The 20,266-nt window shown below is 47.1% G+C and overlaps 1 protein-coding gene across 1 annotated transcript in view; it reads right to left on the bottom strand.

Annotated features, from left to right (window-relative positions):
- The window catches only part of LOC144179586 (sodium-coupled monocarboxylate transporter 2-like), a 107,630-nt gene that overhangs the window by 30,631 nt on the left and 56,733 nt on the right, over window positions 1–20,266 (bottom strand). Inside the window, exons 10-13 of the mRNA XM_077707997.1 lie at window positions 9,608–9,696; window positions 8,935–9,044; window positions 8,272–8,339; window positions 5,314–5,400 (exon numbers count right to left, since the gene is read on the bottom strand). Of these exons, the coding sequence (XP_077564123.1) occupies window positions 5,314–5,400; window positions 8,272–8,339; window positions 8,935–9,044; window positions 9,608–9,696 (354 nt within the window). The remainder of the gene's footprint in view (window positions 1–5,313; window positions 5,401–8,271; window positions 8,340–8,934; window positions 9,045–9,607; window positions 9,697–20,266) is intronic.

Genomic DNA, 20,266 nt, shown 5'->3' with positions numbered 1-20,266 from the left:
CGCGTTTTCCTGCCGGTGAACAAGCCTGTCAGAACGTGGAGCTGAGGGTCCATGTGTACGAGTTCTCAACTTGCGGCCGTACGTGCCGAAACTACAAATGATATGCGAGCTGGAAGGCTGCGGATTCGTTTAGATCACCTGGACATCTTCAACGTGCGCTGAAATCTCGATAAATGTACGTGTTTTTCTTTCGCCTTTTTCACAAAATAGGCAGCGTGGCTTGGATTCCACCCATGGCCTCGCGTTCAATAATGCAAAACAACTGGGGCCCCCCAGCGGATTCATAGAGAAGTTCTACAAGCAGGTACAAGATGGGATTTATTTTCCATTTTAACAGAAGTGGACATCTTCGAAGTTGTTTAATAATTCTTTCATCAATTTCTTTAATCAACTAAAAAATTTATATCAACAATGAATGAATGAATGAATGAATGAATGAATGAATGCATGATAAGAAAGACAATCTATCTGGTACCCTTCCCTCTGGGGTGTGCCAGCATTTTACGCCTAAGCCCTTCGTATGCTGCGCCAAAGAAACACTTACACCGTTAGAAATCCAAACGCCCACAAAAATGCCACGAATATATTTTCTCGAACGTATAGATACTTGGGAAACCCATGAGGAGATGTAACTTTCGTTGATTCGGTAATTTCCCGAAGAAGGTAGCAAGAGAAATAAATATATTGAAATGAGAGCCGTGCTTATTTACAAAACTTTACGCCCCCATAGCTGCTAAAGGCTGCTTTCCTAGAAGAGAAAGAGCGCAAGAAAAGCCGATAGTTGAGCAACTTTGTGGGAAACAGGCGGGCACACAAGCTGTCCCGTACAAAGTAAAAACTTGGCACGCTCACACCGTCTTGCGTCAACTGCTTAACTAATTTCCGACACATCGAACGCACACTCTGTGCGTTCCCGATGTACGCCTGCTTTCCGGCGGTGCACGACTGCGCGTTAGGCAAGCGCGAACTTTTATACGTGTGTACGACGGCGTGTGTCCCCGGTTATCGCTGTGAGCGGCGGCAGGAAGGCTTAATTATTCAAGATTTTATACCTGGTCATGGTTAACCATTTTGGTCACGTATCTTCTTGCATAAAGAGTTCGACATTAGCTTCGGCTGTTTGTGGCTCTTGGCCAGGTTGAGTGCAAATATGTTGTTTTTTTCGGGAAAATACAAGAAGTAAACAACATGATTTAGCTTCATTGCATGTGTTGAGACGCCAGCAATTTCGCGGAGCAGTTCGAGCGCACTCCACAAACACGATGTGTTGAAACGTTTAGTTAAGAAACTATGAGCTATCTCTGGCAACATTAGAGGTGCACAGTCAAGAATACTGTGGTTCCTCATAAAAAAGAAAAAGAAAAGAGGAGGCCTGTGCTCTCTATATTCACTCCACAAGCAATAAAAACACATAAAAGCAAACGAAATAAACAAATAGCAAGTAAAGGTGAGCGTAAATATGACAGTGTAGTAGTAAACGTTTATCACAAGCTGACCAATTACCACGCTCGTGCGGTTTCACTAAGTATATGTTTAGACGTATAAAGATCGCTTTGTCGTAAATATATTGCTTGAACGTAGGAATAGAGGAAATGCGTAGCTACGTCGCGGTTAATAACAGTGGGGGTAAACAAGCCTTGGCCAACGACAAATACAAAAAAGGTATAGGGACCGGTGCGTTTTCAGGCTCCTTTGTTCGTTGGGCTTAAAACCACAACCAATTTTACTAGTGTAGTAAATGTCGACATGCCTAACCAGGGTTTGTCGTACCAGCCACGGCGGTTGTTTTTATAATGCAGGGAAAATAGTAAAACGGCCTGGTGTTGGGATTTCGGTACACTCCAGGGAAAGCAAGGGGGTTTAAATAAATCCTGGACTCTACTAATGCGGTTTTCTAGCCAGGAGCCATTTTTGCGAGTCAAGCCCGTAGATATTGTTTCCTAAATTTAAACTTTTCATTTCTTGCTCGTTTAGTTCATATTTTGAGGAGAAAGTCCTGTGAAACCCGATTGCATGGCCAGCATGATCGAAATTTTTCGAGCTACGAGTAGTGATCACAACGCTCGGGCATTTTTTATTTTCTCTATAGGAAACAGATCTTCGTATCAACCCCCTTTAAATTCGAAAAATTTAATACGAAGGGTGTGGCAAACAAGGACAGACGATAATCCTTAGCTTATGTCCTTGTCTGCCATGTTCTTCACACATAATATTTCGCGCTTAAAGGTGGCTGATCACAGAGTACCACCTAGCTCGAACCCATACTCTACTAGGTCCTCGGGTCGCATGTTCTCCACTCTGACCTTCATATTCAGCGCACAAAAAGTGACCAATAGCTCTAAAATTTTCATTGGGATTCTGTTGTACGTTTGCCCTTTTAAGAATCAGCCAAAGTGAGGACACAGAGGAGGGAACACGAAACTGGGTGCTGTCCCAGCCTCGTGTCGCCTCCTCGCTGTCCTGTCCTAGCGCTGTTATCAGACTAAGTATGTACCATAAAGCCCGCATTAACACCGTTTTAGGGGCGAAGCGCCTTAAGGCCGAGGCTTGTCCGTCCGGTGTACGGCGTCCGTGCTCACGGCACAGCACCGTGTAAATCGAAACACCGGTGAACAAAAGGTTCACAAAAGGTTAACGAGAACAAAAGAAAAGGATCCCAAAAGGTTAGAGAGAGAGAGAGAGAGAGAGAGCTCCTGGAAAGCCGCGCTGCGCATGCTCGAGGAGCACTGGATTGGATTGGATTTGGATTGGATTGGATTGGATTGAAATCAATTGGATCGGATTATATTTGAATAAGCTGAATTCTATTGGATTGGATTGGAAATCGTTTTAGCAGCAGTAAGCCCTCTGAGGGTGATTTACGGTAAGAATGATCCCCAGTGTTTCGCCGACTCGTCATGATTCACTTCGTGGAGATGCGTAAATTTTTTAAAGCGTTGTTTTCCTTCCGTTTGCTATCGTGAAACCAGTCCAACGTGCATGCCTAACTAGAAGAAAGCTGTAACTCTCGGTTATGCGCTTATAACTTGCCGCAAACATTCCTGAGGGTTTCTTTGTGCTGAAAAATGCAGATACGTATGATGCATCAGATATGTCATTTGCAGCAAAGCTAATATACAGGGAAAAGTTTTTGTTAGGTAATTGAATGGACGGAGAAAATCACAGGCTAAAGTTTTCACTTGAGCTCGAGAACGACTATCGTCTTTGAAGGAGAAAAAAAAAATGTTTCGGAAGAAAGACTTTCCACAGTTTCTCAACTGCACTAACAAACAGACTTTGGCTCGCTCTTGTAAATATAATTCCCCGTGATTGATCGTTAATTCTTGGGTCGAAATAAAATGTGTCTGCCTATTGCCTGACGCGCGCTAATCGATTGCCGCATATATCAACTCCAGTATACTACTGGCGTTCAGAATTACGGGATTTTCCAGCGTAAATTGAGCGTTGTTATACTATATGCGTGTCAAGCCATACGGGTCACGCGGAGTGGTTTAGTGAAACTTTGTCTGCTTGTCGGCTGTTTTCAGCGGCCAAGCGTGATGTCATTTGTTTTGAAGGTAGACGCATCGCACTAAATTGCTCTTTTACTCCCCCGTTAGAGCACATCACATTCCTCAAGGTGTGTGAGAAACGATCAGGAAGGCCGAGGAAGAAGGCGCCTCTTATGTAACCGTCTTCATGAAACCTTTAATATCTTGGTAGTCGCAGTAGCGCTACGACGCGACGCAATTTGTCTTGTATTTTGGTTAGCGCGAGCGTTTCAGTTGCCAATATTTGCCATATCCTTGCCTATGGCAGTAAGAAATTGCTGTAACTCTTGCCGCGATGCAAATGCTGCAAAATAAAATGAATACCACTTTGCTTCTACGAAGAAACACGAGCAATTGGTTATTAAGGAGTATAATTCAGCTTCATAAAAAATGATACAAGGTGCCTACGAGGGTTGCCCAGGTAACACGAATCACACATTTATTTAATCACTTCAAGACACTCCCTATGAGTGATCGTTTGTCGATTCATAGAAATTAGCTTCCACGCACACCGAGACATAGTTGAACCAAGCGAATGAGGCCGCTCGGGAGAGGAGAAAGAACAGACAAGCGCGCGGGTGTTCCCGGAGATTTCGCGCCTCCACGTGGGGGAACTCACCCAGCCGTGGAGTCGTTGTCTAGGCAGCCACACAAGGCGCCTCAGCTAACGTGCCAACGTACGAAACACCCCGAAACATCACTCTCCGAAACATTCGCCACATATATTGGTGTTTCCAAATGCATTTGTTGTGCATTCGCTGAAAACTTGCCTCTGCCTGAGCAGCTGCGCGTGGCAGGCGTGACAGAAACCTGCGCATGCAAATTCCTCTCGCGTCTAGCATTTTTAAGTGCGGGGCATTTCACGCTTGCCTTCGTTGTTCGTCCGGGATCACCGTATCGAGCCACCGTAGTAACGCGTAACGGGTAACGCGGCGACCCACACCCAAAAAACTGCCTAGCCGGGATCAACCCTGAGTCCCTCGCGTTACGAAGCCGATGTCAATCCCATTGGGCAACACAGGCACATGTTTCTCATATGCAAACTGTTGGGGTTGATCTTTGCGCTGCGCCATTGCCACGGATTCTGGCGTTGAGAGGTTGCAAAAATAAAAAATCGTGCATTAAGGCATTAATGACCCAAATTAATGAAAACTCAATTTATTTTCTCTTTAGAGGCGTTTTCAGGGGCTGCCGCACCCTCTCTTGACTACTTTCAGTATGAACGCCAGGCTGATACTGAAACTAGCCAAGACAGGACGCCACAGCCCCTCTGGACAGCTTTGACGTTGAGTGGAAACGCCGTTATTTTTTTTTTCGGAACGATGAGCAGTGGCGAGTCCCTCAGAAAATTTGAGACGTAACGAGACACGTTCAACGCCTCAATCTCCCTGGCAAAGATGTCACTGCAGCTGCAAGCGCAGAGAACGTCATACCCGCAGGAACTGGCCTCTGCGCCAGCAGTCCTTTTTCCGGTCGTCCACTCGGGCGCGGTTCTGGGAGGCCAGCGTTATTCGATGCAAGCTCAATATCGAGATTAAGATAAAAGCTATAGGCGCGATGCGGAAAGTAAAGTAAAGTACATAGACGATCGACGCTCAATGTCGTGCCACGCTTCAAACCTTACTAACGTCGACACGACGCAGTCGCTGAGCCAATGTTCGTAAGTAAAGTACATAGACGATCGACGCTCAATGTCGTGCCACGCTTCAAACCTTACTAACGTCGACACGACGCAGTCGCTGAGCCAATGTTCGTTCCAAGGGTGGCCGTGTTCCGCACTCACCCTGCTGCCGCACCACGGGAAGAGAAGGCCAAGGAAGAACACGGCCCCGGACGCACCGCCGAAGGAGCCGCTCATCACGAAGGCCGCCTGTAAGAGAAGGCGGAAACACCTATGGGCGAAGCTCCTCTTGTTCGGTTATGAATCATGAAAGTTAATAGCGCATAGTTACAAGCTTACGTCGTGAATTCAGGGCCCCCGCCTGCATGCGGGAATGGAACACGGGCAATCCTTGAGTTGGAGAATCTTGAATTGCGTTAAAGCGAAATTTGCGACATGTCTTGTGTACCGTCACTTCTGAACGCTAGTATCAGGCAGGCTTGACACTGCCGGGCGTAGTTTCCATTATGCCAAGATGCAATAAACGAATTCGGCCTAACTATATATCCTGTTTTCTCTGTTCGGCGTCGTGTGCGTGCTTGTTGTTACGCGGTAAACCTCGAACGATCGTGAAATACCTGAACCAGTCAGAACCACATAAACTTCATTGAGGAAGCGGTGGTCGAGGGTTGCTTTTTATGTGCTGCTGCGAAGCATAAAGCTGCTATGTGATTTCTAAGGGGAAATTATTTCTTATGTCAAAATTTCTAAGCTGGCATGCTTATTCCGTTTAGTGAAAATTTCCATTGACTGCTTGGAGAGCCAACAGGCATCAAGTTCTTAGGCACAGCCGAGAAAAAGACTGCGTGCAACAAAGGTGAATAAAGCTGAATTAATTATTCAATTATCGAACCACTGCATTCACGACGTTGTTCATTATTAGCGGGCTCCACCGAACGTTGGTCATTCATCAGGAATGGTCACTAAGCGTGGGCCTGCAGGTGATTAGAATTTAAAGGGGCCAGGCAGGCAAAATACAAGGTCGTTTTATTTTAAAGGCTAGCGGTAGTACCCGGCGATGCCCGGGTGCGCCATTATACTAATGGCACTAATGGGTATAACACATGTTCAGTTATTTGTCAATTGTCCTAATTGGCTAGTTCATCGTGAAATGGTACACAATTAGGAACTCCTGCCCGCTGTCAATACAGGGGCTCCAACCGGAGGCGTATCGTGGTTAATGGGAAATGTCTCTGACGTCGGCCATGAAGTCACAAGGGTGGGTATTCCAGTGTGTCATTAGACTCCGCAGCCTTGCTTACCGTCAGTCCTCCCAGGTGGCGCTACCATGCTGAGCCGCCCACCGTTGTCCGCCGTTGCTTTGTTTTTGACCGTATTTGCACCTGGCTCGTTTTTGTTTCGGTAGAATAATCGTTTCGTGAAACACAGGGTATTCTCGATGAACAAGGTCACGTAAGACAACGTCGCTTACGCCAATCGGCCAGTGTCGTGTAAGCCAACTCCAAAGCGCTGACTGCTGTGTAGCTTAAACAAGCATAGTGTGCCCAGTACCAATAACAGTGCGCCTCGGTACTTCTATGTTTGCGTGTATTTCGCAACTTTCATTGTTTACCCAACCATTCTTACTGCTGTAAAATGAAGATGCATAATATTTAAGCGCAAATAGCTCGTTCGGCAAGCTTATAGGCCCTGCCTGATTTGCGTTTGCTTTTGCCGGCCTAAGCCAATCGCACGGCTGGGCATATGACATCATAGGTTCTGTTGCGGGAAATGAGCTAGTGTGTTGCATGGCCATTCCATTTTTTTCCTTATTATGCAGCTTATTTGAGCGAAGTGTGCGTTAAAAGTGCTGTCAGTATGATCTTAACGAGGTAATCTTGCGAATGAAAAAAACTTGTGTTTTGTCTGCATGGCCCCTTGCAGGGGGGATGGATAGCAAAACCGACTAAAACTCAGATTTTTTCATTATGGTCCCAAAATATTGTAACACTCCTCGAGAACGTCTCCACGAAGTGGCGTCCTCAGATTCGCACCAGAAGTCATTTAAAAGTGGCGCCAAACGCGCCCCAACTTTCGTGTGACGCACAGTGGCATTTACATTGTTATTTTTTCTTTAAAAACGTGTGATAACGTGTATTTATATCCTTACTAACAAATACAGCACATACTAATAAGCCGAAAATAAGCCGCAATAACGCTGCGTTAGTTGAAATAGCATTGCGCATGCATTGCGAAACATTTCTTTACGCCAGGTCGGTCGCCTATTATTCTGTTGCGCGCATGTAATTGGTTTCCTTTTCAAAATATTAGAGCGATCTGTTAAGTCTGAAGTCTACTGTGCTAGTAGCATTGCGTAGCTTTTTTCAGCATCCGCGCAACAAGCGAAAATTTGAAAAATAAAAATGCAACGAAAACTTTGAAGTGCGATTTCTCGAAACATCATTTCCGCTGAGAAAAGGAACATTTGTCTTCAACTAATTGAGTTTCCCAAACGATTTTTGTGTAATTTATTTATCAATGCGGAACACACACTCTGAATCCGTAAAAGAATGTTCTCGCCAATATTTCTTTCTTTTATTCACACTTTTTTCACTCAAAAATAAAAAAAATGTGTTTGTGCTATGTATATATTTCTTAAAAATGAATGGCAATGGCCACCTTAATTATTCTGTTTTAGAAAAACGCCAGAGGCATTCGCCACATAAAAAACATTTTCCAGCCCTGTGGCTCTGCAAACATTTCTGTAAATGTTCCTTAAGCCGAGAAAAAAATCTGAAATACTCATAATTTTTATTTTCAGAACTGCTGCGTATTTTTCAATGGTTAGTAGACATCCATTACACATATTCTTGAAAATTTCAAGTCGATAGCTCAAACAGCGTCAAAGTTAGCGGGAGTCATAGTTGGACACCTACGTTCACTCTCCATCACCTCATAACGTAAAGGCGCAGCAGTCGCCAATCAATCCCGCACACATCCAGCGGGGCGTGCTCACACGTGGGGTGAATACAAGAGCATTTTGGTAGACGGTATTCTTGAGCTCTTTTTGCACTTTTCAACACATTACCGTAGCAATGATTACGGATAATGTTTCGGGTATTTTGTCACACGTGTGCTTACCTGGAGAATTGAGGGAAGGCTGCCAGCGAGGTACGCGATAACTATCGTGAGAAGGCCGTACCCTGCAGCTGAAACGAGATGAGAACAGCATGTTTCCACTACCATAATCAGCTGGCGGACACCAGTTCAAAAACATGCTTTTCAGATACTAGGCGGCAAAACTACACTTTGCATCGTTTGATCTCGAAGATCGTTTGAGTGTACTCCTTGTGGAGCTACCACTTGGCGCTGCTCAACTGATCAAATTTTCAATGCACTCTTAGTCTTTAGAATCTAATACATTTTTGCAATAACTTGTCTATCGCGTAGAAACGTTCTTTAAAAGATAGATAAAGGTTCTTTCTGTTATAAGCGCAATACGTCTGCTGAGAAATCAAACAACTCCCAACAACGAGCAACAAACAGAGCTTCTGTTTTAGGTTAATTTTGCTTAGTGTGACGGACGCTTCGCGAGATATAAAGTGCAAGAACACCTTTAGCTAACCGGATTGTAAACTTAAAGTACGGTCTCAATAAAGGGAAATGTTTTCGTGAATAAATATTTGTTCTTTTTTATTATCCTTCACTGCGTATCTTGGATCACTAAGTGAAATTACTACTGTCTGGGATTAGGACCTAAGGTATAATTTATCTAGGTCGACGAAGAGTATCGCGAACACTTACCAAGGCCCTTAGTCGCCCACATGACTCTTCCAGGTGACAGGTTAAGCCTCGACTTGAGGAAGTCCTCCCAAGTGATAGCGGCCAGAGCGTTATAGCCGGACGACATCGTGCTAAGATCAGCAGAGCAAGAAAGAAGAGACGAAAAACAGGCACGGTGAGGTCTTCAGCTTCCGTAGTTGCAACATATGCTGGTACTGCATTCCTGTTCTCGGTTCAGCTTATGAACAGTTGTTCGCATAATCAGCTCTGTGCTGAGTGTACACAGCTAAAAAAAGTTATCCATCGTCTCAACGCGTGCAAATTCTGACGCGTGGTTAAAAAAGAATTCGGTGCCACTTGCAGAATTGTTTCATGGGGTCTCACAACGAGACATCAAAAAATCTACTTTCTACACTTGTAATGCAGCCACGGTAATAACAACGCTCATTTATAATCTGTTATTGCTACAGCTACAGTTCTTATAGCACTCCAAGGCAATAATGCTTTGCATTGAGTAACTTATAAACCATCGATTTGTTTGTTTGTTTGTTTGTTTGTTTGATTGATTCATTGATTGATTGATTGATTGATTGATTGATTGATTGATTGTTCGTTCGTTCGTTCGCTTGCTTGTTTGTTTGTTTGTTTGTTTGTTTGTTTGTTTATTTGTTTGCCAGCTACGCATTTACCGTACCTGAGTGATCCGCTGTAGACAGCCGTGACGAACAGCCCCGTCATGCCTGGAAGGTGGCCCAGTGCGTCCATAACAAAGTATGGCATCAACTGCGTTGAAAAGGTGGGTGCAAACACTCATTTTAGCTTGCGGGACCAGTTTATTTTACTGCTCAGCAAGGAGTTGTAACAAGTAAATCACTGAGATTGCAGAAGGTCGTATCTGCTGTGACATTCATACAGTAAAATATTCTGTTCTGCTTCTTGCATTCTTGTGGAACCTCTTGTTCCGCGTCGCTGCATCTCACAGTTACCCTTTTGAACTGTTTCTCTCACACGGTACTCAATACTGGAATTACGTATGTATTTATTGCAACATTCTAGGGATAGAACTGAGTGTGTCAAGTCGCATCTTCGTGTGCGTTATTCTGTTTCGTATCTTTTCCTTTTGTGTTGCCAACCGGCATTTGACCTTAATTATTCTATAGTACATTTAAAACTGATGTGGTCGATTCCTGCATCATAATTTTTTGTGTAATGTGGGAATGTCTGCAGTTACAGAATGATGACCACGCTTTTGAATAATATGACTGGTGAGAAAGCATGGGGAGTAGTTTGACCGAGTTTTTCATGAAGTTTAGTATTTTTTGATGCAAGAAATAAAACTGGAGAAAAATATGCGCCCCGACTGGGGGCTGAATCCACACCTTCGGATCGAGCGTTACATGCCCTGTAGGATGGGATATCTGGTCAATTGTGTCTTCAGCCAGTTTGTGCGGTATTTATGTCAATATACTGTATTTGCATGATTCCAACTCACCCCCGATGGCTACGCGCAATATAATTCTACACCCGGAAGCCACAAAATGTCTCGGTGCCGATTCTACCGCTCACACAAAATAATGCCCTTAAGAGATGCCTCAAAATTGCACAAAACACTTCATTAAACATAAATCGGCCCAGAGTTAATTTGCGTATTCATGGGAGGTTGGGGCCATTACTGCACCAGGGTGGCCAATCCTGCTCTGGTGAGAGAGTGCGTTTCCGGCAATGCGCGCCGGGGTCAGGCCGCACCCCAAGCCTCATTCTGCAATTCCATTAACACGCGGATTTTTTTTTACTCTGGTGGGAATTGTCCGGCACCGGGATTCGAACCACGGTCCTTCTGCACACGAGGCGGATGCCCTACCTCTAGGCAAGGTAACCGTAGCAGGGGGCGGCAGAAAGTTAGATGGGCCGATGAGATCAAGAAGTTTGCGGGAATAAATTGGTTGCAGTTCGCACAGGACGGGGTAACTGGAGGTTGATGGGAGAGGTCTTTGCCCTGCAGTTGGTGTAGATAGGCTGGTGATGATGATGATTATGGTGAAATCGGCCCATGCTGTGGGCCACTAAATCCCTTCCGTAAAGCTTTGAACTTTCAAATATGCTCCTTTAGTGTTCGCCAATCGTGAACACATGACTCGGGGCACTGTATGCACTGGACGCTGGCCATTTCCCTTCCGTTTCCTGCTTCGTTGCGGTTTCTAGTTGGCGGTTTTGGTTTGGAGTTTTTTAGTTTTGAGTGAGATTGTAACACGCAGGAATTATTTAACGCCTATTTTCACACAAAAAGGTGCGCTTTAGAATCGTGGAAATACGGTAAGAATGGGCGCGGGCACATGGGCGTAAAGGAGCTAGGAGGAGGGGGGGGGGCAAGAAGGACGACCACTACCCCCCCCCCCCAAAAAAAAAAAATCGTCTAAGGGGGGTTCCAACTATGGCGCATACGTTTGCCCAGTCGAAACTGCCCCGTTATTGTTTAACGCTCAGGGTTGTAGACAGGCGATGTTTACCATTGACTTTTTTTTTATTTGCTCATACTGTTGGCCGGTGAGGGCGATACAGGGTGGGGTTAGAGAATTATTGCAATGACACATAAGGTGCATAATACGTACGAAAGCACACACATAATCGTGATGCCTAAACTATTGCACAGACAATGCAAACAAATGCAATTATATGCCGACAAGCGAAGGAGTACAATAAAGACTTATACGTATGTATGTATATATATATATATATATATATATATATATATATATATATATATATTTATATATATATATATATATATATATATATATATATAAAAGGTAAGCAGTAGAAGAAATTTCGCGAGGAGCCAGAAGAAATATTTGAGAAACTGGTTGACCCACGATTAAAAACAAAAACAGTGGTTTACTGACGTTTCGACTGGAGTAGAAGTGTTCATCTGAGTTCGTCATATATTCAGATAAAGACTATATATATAATATATATATATATATATATATATATATATATATATATATATATATATATATATATATATATATATATATATATATATATATATATATATATATATATATATATATATATATATTGTAGTGCCAAAGATTTGCCCACTTAGAGTATGCTATCAGGCACTGCGAAGGACGCACTATGCCCCGTGTGGGTATGCTCTGATACGGTGGCCATGGGCACGTAGTGAATGGGGACTGTGAAGACGACGAGGAGGTAGCACCGGCCTCGGAGAGAACGCGCCACGATATCTGATAGCTCGCTGCAACGTGATCATCGCTCCGGCCAGTCTCAGTGCCTACCTGAACACCGTCACCTGGAACGCTACCATTCCCTGCCAATAAACACCTCTTCAATTGGTGGAGTGTGCGGGTTCCCGTCCTCACCGCAGCCTGGAGTTACGAAGCAGAAGTCTCCGTCGTGTCCTGTCCACTGACGACCTTCGGGAAATGACGTCTCCCTCGCAACCCCCGATCGTCGGTTCCGGTGCAATCCGCGAGCGAGACCCACCCATGTTTTATGGCGATGACGACCAGGACGTCGAGGATTGGCTGTCATTGTTTGAAAGGGTGAGTGCACATAACAGATGGGATGACCGGATGAAGCTCAACAATGTCCCATTCTCCCTCAAGCGACTCGCTGAGACGTGGTACCTGAACCACGGAGCCGACTTGCAGTCTTGGTCAGCTTTCAAGACCGATTTTCTGAAAGTGTTTGGCCGCCCAGCCGTGCGGAAACTTCTCGCCGAACAACTTTTGCGAGAGCGGGCGCAGAACAAAGGCGAAACATTCACGAGTTACATAGAAGACGTTATCGGCCTGTGCAAGCGGGCCGACCCTTCTATGAGCGAGGCTGACAAGATCAAGCATCTCCTTAAGGGGATAGACGACGACGCCTTTCAGATGTTGCTGAGTAAGGATCCACAGACTGTCGGGGACGTCATCAACTGGTGTCAGATCTTCGACGAGCTCCGCAAGCAGTGGCTTCTCACGCGGCGCTCAGCGTCACGGCCGGCAGAGCCCCTTTCGGGATTGGTCGTCGGCAGCGAGGAGTCTTCCCTGATGCCCCGCATTCAAGATTTTATTCGCCAAGAAATCGCGCGTCAACTATCTCTTCTATCGTGTGTACCCGCTACGGTGTCAGCGCCCCCATTGTCTTCAACACTTCAGCAAGCGATACGGGAACAAGTCGCCGATGCTCTCCCTTCGGCCTGCCCATCCGGGCCTGTGGCTGCTCCCATATCGTCGCCGCTAACCTACACAGCAGCATTGTTACGACCTCGCCAGCAGGCACCGCTTTGCGCCCCACGATCGCCGCAGCTTCCGTCAGTGTCGCCGCCCCGACCAGCACCTCATGCGCCCAACGTGTGGCGAACGCCTGATTACCGCCCTATCTGCTTCGTGTGTCGTGTCGCCAGCCATGTCGCCCGTTACTGTCGCCGCCAAGCCGTCTCATACGATCAGTCGTTTCATTCGCCGCCCTACGTCGTGTATGAGCCGCCACTTCGTCAGCAGTCCCCCTTGCCGCCGTCGAACTCGCCTCCTGCCGCCCGACCGACATTCAACAGCCGCAGGTCGTCCTCGCCGCGTCGCCGATCTATTTCGCCAATGCGTCCCCGCGTTGACCCAACACAGGAGGAAAACTAGTCGCCGCAGTTCCTGAGGCAAGAGCTGTGAAAACCTTAAGTCCTCGATTTTCACCCCATAATGCCATTAATGTTATTGTTGAAGGACTCGCCGTAATCGCCCTTGTCGATACTGGTGCTGCCGTGTCAGTAATCAGCGAAACGATCTGCCGCAAATTACGCAAAGTGACGACGCCAGTGTCCGACCTCACACTCCGCACCGCCAGCGCACAACACATCCGGCCTGTTGCTGCGTGCACAGCACGGGTCACCATTGAACACATCACTTACCCCATTGAGTTTATCGTGCTCACTTCGTGCTCCCACGACGTCATTCTCGGTTGGGATTTTCTGTCGACCCACCACGCCGTCATCGATTGCGCCCGTGCTCAGCTGGAGTTACTTTCAGTTCAAGACGCCTCATCGGACGAACACCCTGCCTCTTTTCGCCTAGTTGTCGCCGAAGACACCGACGTTCCTCCTAGCTCTGCCGTACTTGTACCCGTTCTGTGCGACTCAGTTCCGGACGCCACAGTGCTGCTCAGCCCTTCCGAGCTGCTTTGCCTCCGACAATGCTTCCCGCTGCCGTTCGCAGTTTTAGAAATGCAGCATGGGTTCAGCTCCATGTTTATTTGCAACCCCTATTCCTCTCCAGCTACACTGTTTCGTGGTGAGTGCCTGGGTCGTGTAGAAGAGATTGACACCCTCCTCGTCACCGACGTTCCCGATAACTCATCGGACGCTTCACTTGCTCTCCTCGACCCCTCCGCTCCAGCCCCGGATACCTCGGTTTTCCTTCGCTCAATCGACGAGAGTCTTCCTGCGCCTGAACGAAACCGACTTCTCGCCATGCTTCAAGAGTTCCTCTCGTCTTTCGACTGCCAGACATCCTCCTTGGGACGCTCATCTACAGTTACTCACCACATCGACACAGGAACTCACCCGCCATTACGACAACGGCCGTATCGTGTGTCAGCCAAAGAACGTGGCGTTATTGACAGTCATGTGGACGACATGCTTGAACGTGGCGTCATACAGCCTTCGAACAGCCCGTGGGCGTCACCGGTTGTTCTCGTCACAAAGAAGGACGGATCCATTCGCTTCTGTGTTGATTATCGCCGACTCAACAAAATAACACGCAAGGATGTCTACCCTCTCCCCAGAATCGACGACGCCCTCGACACTTTGCAAGGAGCCGAGTTCTTTTCTTCCCTTGATTTAAGGTCTGGCTACTGGCAGGTCCCCATGGCGGATGCTGATCGGGAGAAAACGGCCTTTGTAACACCAAATGGCTTGTACGAGTTTACCGTCATGCCTTTTGGCCTTTGCAACGCGCCTGCAACGTTTGAACGCATGATGGACAATATTTTGCGCGGCCTAAAGTGGAAAACCTGCCTCTGTTACCTTGATGATATTGTCGTCTTTTCTTCCGATTTTGACACGCATATTACCCGCCTCCGACAAGTCTTGAAATGCCTCACTGATGCAGGACTTCAGCTTAACCTCAAGAAGTGCCGCTTTGCTGCCCGCCAACTTACAATTTTAGGTCACGTTGTGTCCAAAGATGGCGTCAGTCCTGATCCTGACAAACTTCGTGCGGTCGCCGAGTTTCCTAAGCCCACCACCACCAGGCAGCTCCGAAGCTTTATCGGCCTCTGCTCGTACTTCCGACGATTCGTGAGGAACTTTGCGTCGATAACGGCACCTCTAACGAAGCTTCTGAACGTGAACGGGTCCAACGACATCGCTCATTGGTCTTCAGACTGTGACGAGGCTTTCAAAAAGCTCCGTTCTGTGCTTACGTGTCCACCGATCCTCCGCCATTTCGACCCGTCGGCCCCCACTGAGCTTCATACTGACGCCAGCGGTGTTGGCCTGGGCGCTGTGCTCGCCCAACGGAAATCTGGCTTCGACGAATACGTCGTTGCTTATGCGAGCCGGACACTCACAAGAGCGGAGGAAAACTACTCCGTCACGGAGAAAGAGTGCCTGGCTATTGTGTGGGCCATAAGCAAATTTCGTCCCTACTTGTACGGCAGGCCCTTCGACGTAATCACCGACCACCACGCCCTATGCTGGCTATCTTCTTTGAAGGATCCGTCTGGTCGTCTTGGAAGGTGGGCCCTTCGCTTACAAGAGTACGATATTCGAGTGCTCTTTCGATCTGGCCGCAAACACACCGACGCCGATGCGCTCTCACGCTCTCCTGTGACCGCCGACAGTGCCTTTTTGTCATCCATAGACGGAATTCTGTCCTCTCTGTCACTTGACGACATGCCTCGCGAGCAGCGCAAGGATCCCTGGATCACTTCTCTTTTGGACTGTCTAACAAACCCCGCTTCGCCAAACGCCCCTCGAGCTGTACGGCGACAGGCTACTCACTTCGCTATTCGTGACGAGCTTCTGTACCGCCGAAATTATAACGCAGACGGCCGGAAGTGGCTCCTCGTTATTCCCCGCCATCTCCGTTCAGACATTTGCGCATGTTTTCACGCCGATGCGCAGTGTGGTCATGCTGGTGTACTGAAGACATACCGACGTCTCCGCATGCGGTACTATTGGCGCGGAATGTACACTTTTGTCACCAAGTTCGTCCGTTCCTGCGAAAAATGTCAACGCCGCAAGTCCCCACCAAACCAACCGCCGGCTCCGTTGCAGCCCCTGCCGTGTCCAGTACGACCTTTCGACCGCGTAGGAATCGATTTGTATGGGCCGCTCCCCTACACGGCGTCTGGAAACCGCTGGGCCATCGTCGCGGTAGACCACTTAACGAGATACGCTGAAACCGCCGCACTACCAGCCGCTAACGCCCGCGAGGTCGCCTCATTTCTCCTACGCCGGTTCATTCTTCGTCACGGTGCCCCTAGAGAGTTGCTCAGTGACCGAGGCCGTGTGTTTCTATCTGAAGTAATTGAAGCCCTGCTCGCAAAGTGCAACGTTATCCACCGCACCACTACTTCTTACCATCCACAGACCAATGGGCTCACGGAAAGATTTAATCGGACACTGGGCGATATGTTGGCAACTTATGTTTCGGCAGACCACACCGACTGGGACCAAGTTCTTCCGTACGTAACTTATGCGTACAACACCGCCACTCAAGCAACTACGGGGTTTTCGCCTTTCTTTCTCCTCTACGGCCGCGAGCCGTCATGTCCGCTCGACACCATCCTGCCGTACCGACCAGATGCATCTCAATGTACCCCCGTGTCACAGGCATCTCGACACGCCGAAGAGTGTCGCCAGCTCGCCCGGGCCCTGACTTCTGAGGAGCAATCTCGCCAGAAGCAGCGTCACGACGATGGAACACCGCCCCCTGAGTTCGCTGCCGGTTCTCTTGTGTGGCTGTGGATACCCTCGACTGTTCCTGGTCTTGCTCAGAAGTTGCTGTCCAAATATCATGGTCCTTACCGTGTAATCGAGCGCGCATCCCCAGTGAACTACGTAGTTGAGCCGCTCACGTTGTCTCCGGACCTTCGTTGTCGCGGTCGCGAAACTGTGCACGTTGACCGTCTCAAGGCTTACCACGAACCGATGGTTTTATCTTGCCCTTAGGTCGCCAGGATGGCTTCTTATGTCCGCGGGGGGTAATTGTAGTGCCAAAGATTTGCCCACTTAGAGTATGCTATCAGGCACTGCGAAGGACGCACTATGCCCCGTGTGGGTATGCTCTGATACGGTGGCCATGGGCACGTAGTGAATGGGGACTGTGAAGACGACGAGGAGGTAGCACCGGCCTCGGAGAGAACGCGCCACGATATCTGATAGCTCGCTGCAACGTGATCATCGCTCCGGCCAGTCTCAGTGCCTACCTGAACACCGTCACCTGGAACGCTACCATTCCCTGCCAATAAACACCTCTTCAATATATATATATATATATATATATATATATATATATATGCATGTGTGCAAGCACATGCCTTCAGCACTACTAGCAACGTAGGTGATGTTCATTTGTACTTGGGCCTGCAACTCGTTTTTTAACTCCTTTTGTCAGAACACATAGATTCCACATTGTTTTATGGCCATAGTTAAGAATGTTTTTGATGGAAATGGCGGTCGGTGAACCCTGATGTTGCATTCCGAGAACACTTTACTTCACACCTTCACCCCGGAAAGTCAGTGGCCGCAGGCATGCTATTTTGAGAAGTACGCGTCATCTCGCTATTTTATTTTCGCATTCATTGCTGAGCCTGTTTTATTTCGGGCTCCACCTATGCTTCCCACCGAGGTCATTCTTCAGCAGTGTATCTTAGGAATGCGGGGGAATGTCAAAACGTTCTTTATTTTACCATCGAGGACAACCAAATAGGCGGCTGTGACATTCATTTAGGCATCCCCAGATAGAAACCCTCCTTAACATAAAACTCTTCAGGTAAAAGGCAGCTATTTTCGGATTTTGACTGCCTCGTGTATGTATCGTGTCTAGAGCAGAGCAGTAAAAGGCGCGAAAAATGTTTGGATACAAATAGGGGGAAAGCGGGGGGCGGCGGCGGTGAAAATTCACCCTAACAATAATAATTGGCCGCGTATCTGCTCTTTTCTTCGCAAATGTCGACAAAAGACGATAGTCTTTTTTGTCGACATTTGCCTAGTAAATGCCTCCCTTCCCTTCGAGGGGCAACAACCTCCCATGTTGTCCCTCTTGCGTCGCAATCCTCCCAAAGTAAACAATCCACGCTAAAGGTTTGGTCAAGTCAATTTAAATTTACCGCGTTCCACTCCTCTACGCCGGGTGCCTCGACGCCAGCGCTGCCGTACGCCGGAGATGCGCGGGAATCGAGGTGCCCTACTTCAACGTTTATAGAACCGCGTTGCCCTAGTCCACGTGTGTTCCAAGGAGAACGTGGAACCTATCTAGTGGAACCTTGCGTAACTGTTGCCGCTTGAATTCTTAAAATGCCGACAGAAGCTATAGTGGCGCGGGCGGCAGCAGTCGAAAGTGTGATTTTTTTTCTGCTGTGGATGTAGTATTTCATTTCTAAAAATCAAGCGTCCGTGGATTTTTCAATAAAGGAACACTGCAGATATCACTTATGTATTGATTTGCTGCCTTATATTTGCGTAATGTCTTGTTCTTGTTCAACAGCGTTGACAAGTATGAACATAGAAACCGCTGTGAGTATATAAGACTATTGCGCAGACTTCGTTCCACTTTGTCCGGGTGGCTGAATCGAGTCACGGACCGACAGACGGACGGACGGACGGACGGACGGACGGACGGACGGACGGACGGACGGACGGACGGACGGACGGACGGACAGACAGACAGACGGACAGACGGACAGACAGACAGACAGACGGACAGACGGACAGACAGACGGACAGACAGACAGACGGACAGACGGACAGACGGACAGAAAGACAGACAGACAGACAGACAGACAGACCAAAATTTCTGGGTTTAAGGAGCCCAAACCTTCCAGATGACTGGCAACGAGAAGATCGCTAAATGAATGCGGAACGAAAAACTTAATTCTGCAATGCCGAGGAAAGCATTTTGAAGTTGAATGGCACATTTGTTCTCTGAAGTGCAACACTTTTTGAAACATTTTTCTTTTCTAAATCCTAAATGCCTTCAGAACTCAGTCAACAAACACATCCAGTACTTAGAATATGAAGTCACAAAATACCTCAGAAAACATTACTGCTTTATGCCAACGAGATAACTTAGAGACTTGCCAAAGAAAACTTTCTCTCTTTCCTGGTATTGGCGTTCTTCGAGCGCTCGAATTACGCCATTACAGCGGTGTAGCGGCTATTGGCCGACCTTCTTCCCGTTGCAGCAATGAACGCATTCGATAGCCACTTTTAAAAAGAAGCCACAAAAGCAAAGCAGAAATGGAAGGGGGATCTGCTGCGACGAGCCAATCACGCAGTGCCGCTACGTGCTGTCGATAACTATAGCTTTCACAATGCTTCCAGACGCGGAAGAAAGAATGAAAGCGTTTATCGGAAGGGCTGCAGAGTCCCTTTAAAGGGACGCATAACCGATTTTTGAGGAGTGCCAGCCCTCTAGCTGATATGAAAGCCAGCGTTTTATACAATAGGATAACGACAACGAACTTATAAACCAATTGGCGGAAATAATTTTAATTTGGCATTAAACTTCCTTAAGTCTAAAAGGTGGCGTCATGTAAGGTCGAAATTTGACACTACAGTGTGTGTCCCGGTCACGTGACGTGCAAACCTAACCTAAACCTAAACATTTTTTTCACGTATCGAAAACTTATTAGCAGGAGTATTTGTACAGGTTTACATCGTTATCTTCTGTTGTGCACTTTCGAAGAGCGCCGCAAAAGGTTAATCGCGTGCAACGAAGCGCTAAGTTGCGGTTTCGTAAACCTGGATTGGCGGTTGGATAGAAGAATATCATATGAAAATGCATAAAAGAATAAGAAAGCCTAAATAAGAAGAATACACAAGAATGCATTCTTAAGAATAAGAATGCATAAGAGATAAGAAAGAGTTCATTATTTTTTAGCTGGAGAACAGTTTTTAAATAAACCGCTTTTCATCTCGCATACATACAAAAGCAACATACAAAAGTATGTTACGAACGTATATTGCTCTTTGTCATGGTTGCCAGCATTAGTTTTGACAGGACACCTTCCGGAAGTTTACTTTCTTTCTGAAGCGAAAGAGGAAGCCGAGACAAAAGGCCACGAGGCCTGACAAGTCCTCGGCTCTCTTTACAGTTTTAAAGCCGTTGAGCAGCCGTTACTGAAT

Source organism: Haemaphysalis longicornis, unplaced genomic scaffold, assembly GCF_048455015.1.
Source record: "Haemaphysalis longicornis isolate Haplotype H1 unplaced genomic scaffold, Haemaphysalis longicornis Haplotype H1 scaffold_4, whole genome shotgun sequence".
In the NCBI taxonomy this organism is placed as follows: domain Eukaryota; kingdom Metazoa; phylum Arthropoda; class Arachnida; order Ixodida; family Ixodidae; genus Haemaphysalis; species Haemaphysalis longicornis.
Note: the sequence above shows the minus strand (reverse complement) of the source record. Positions and strands in the feature narration are given on the sequence as shown.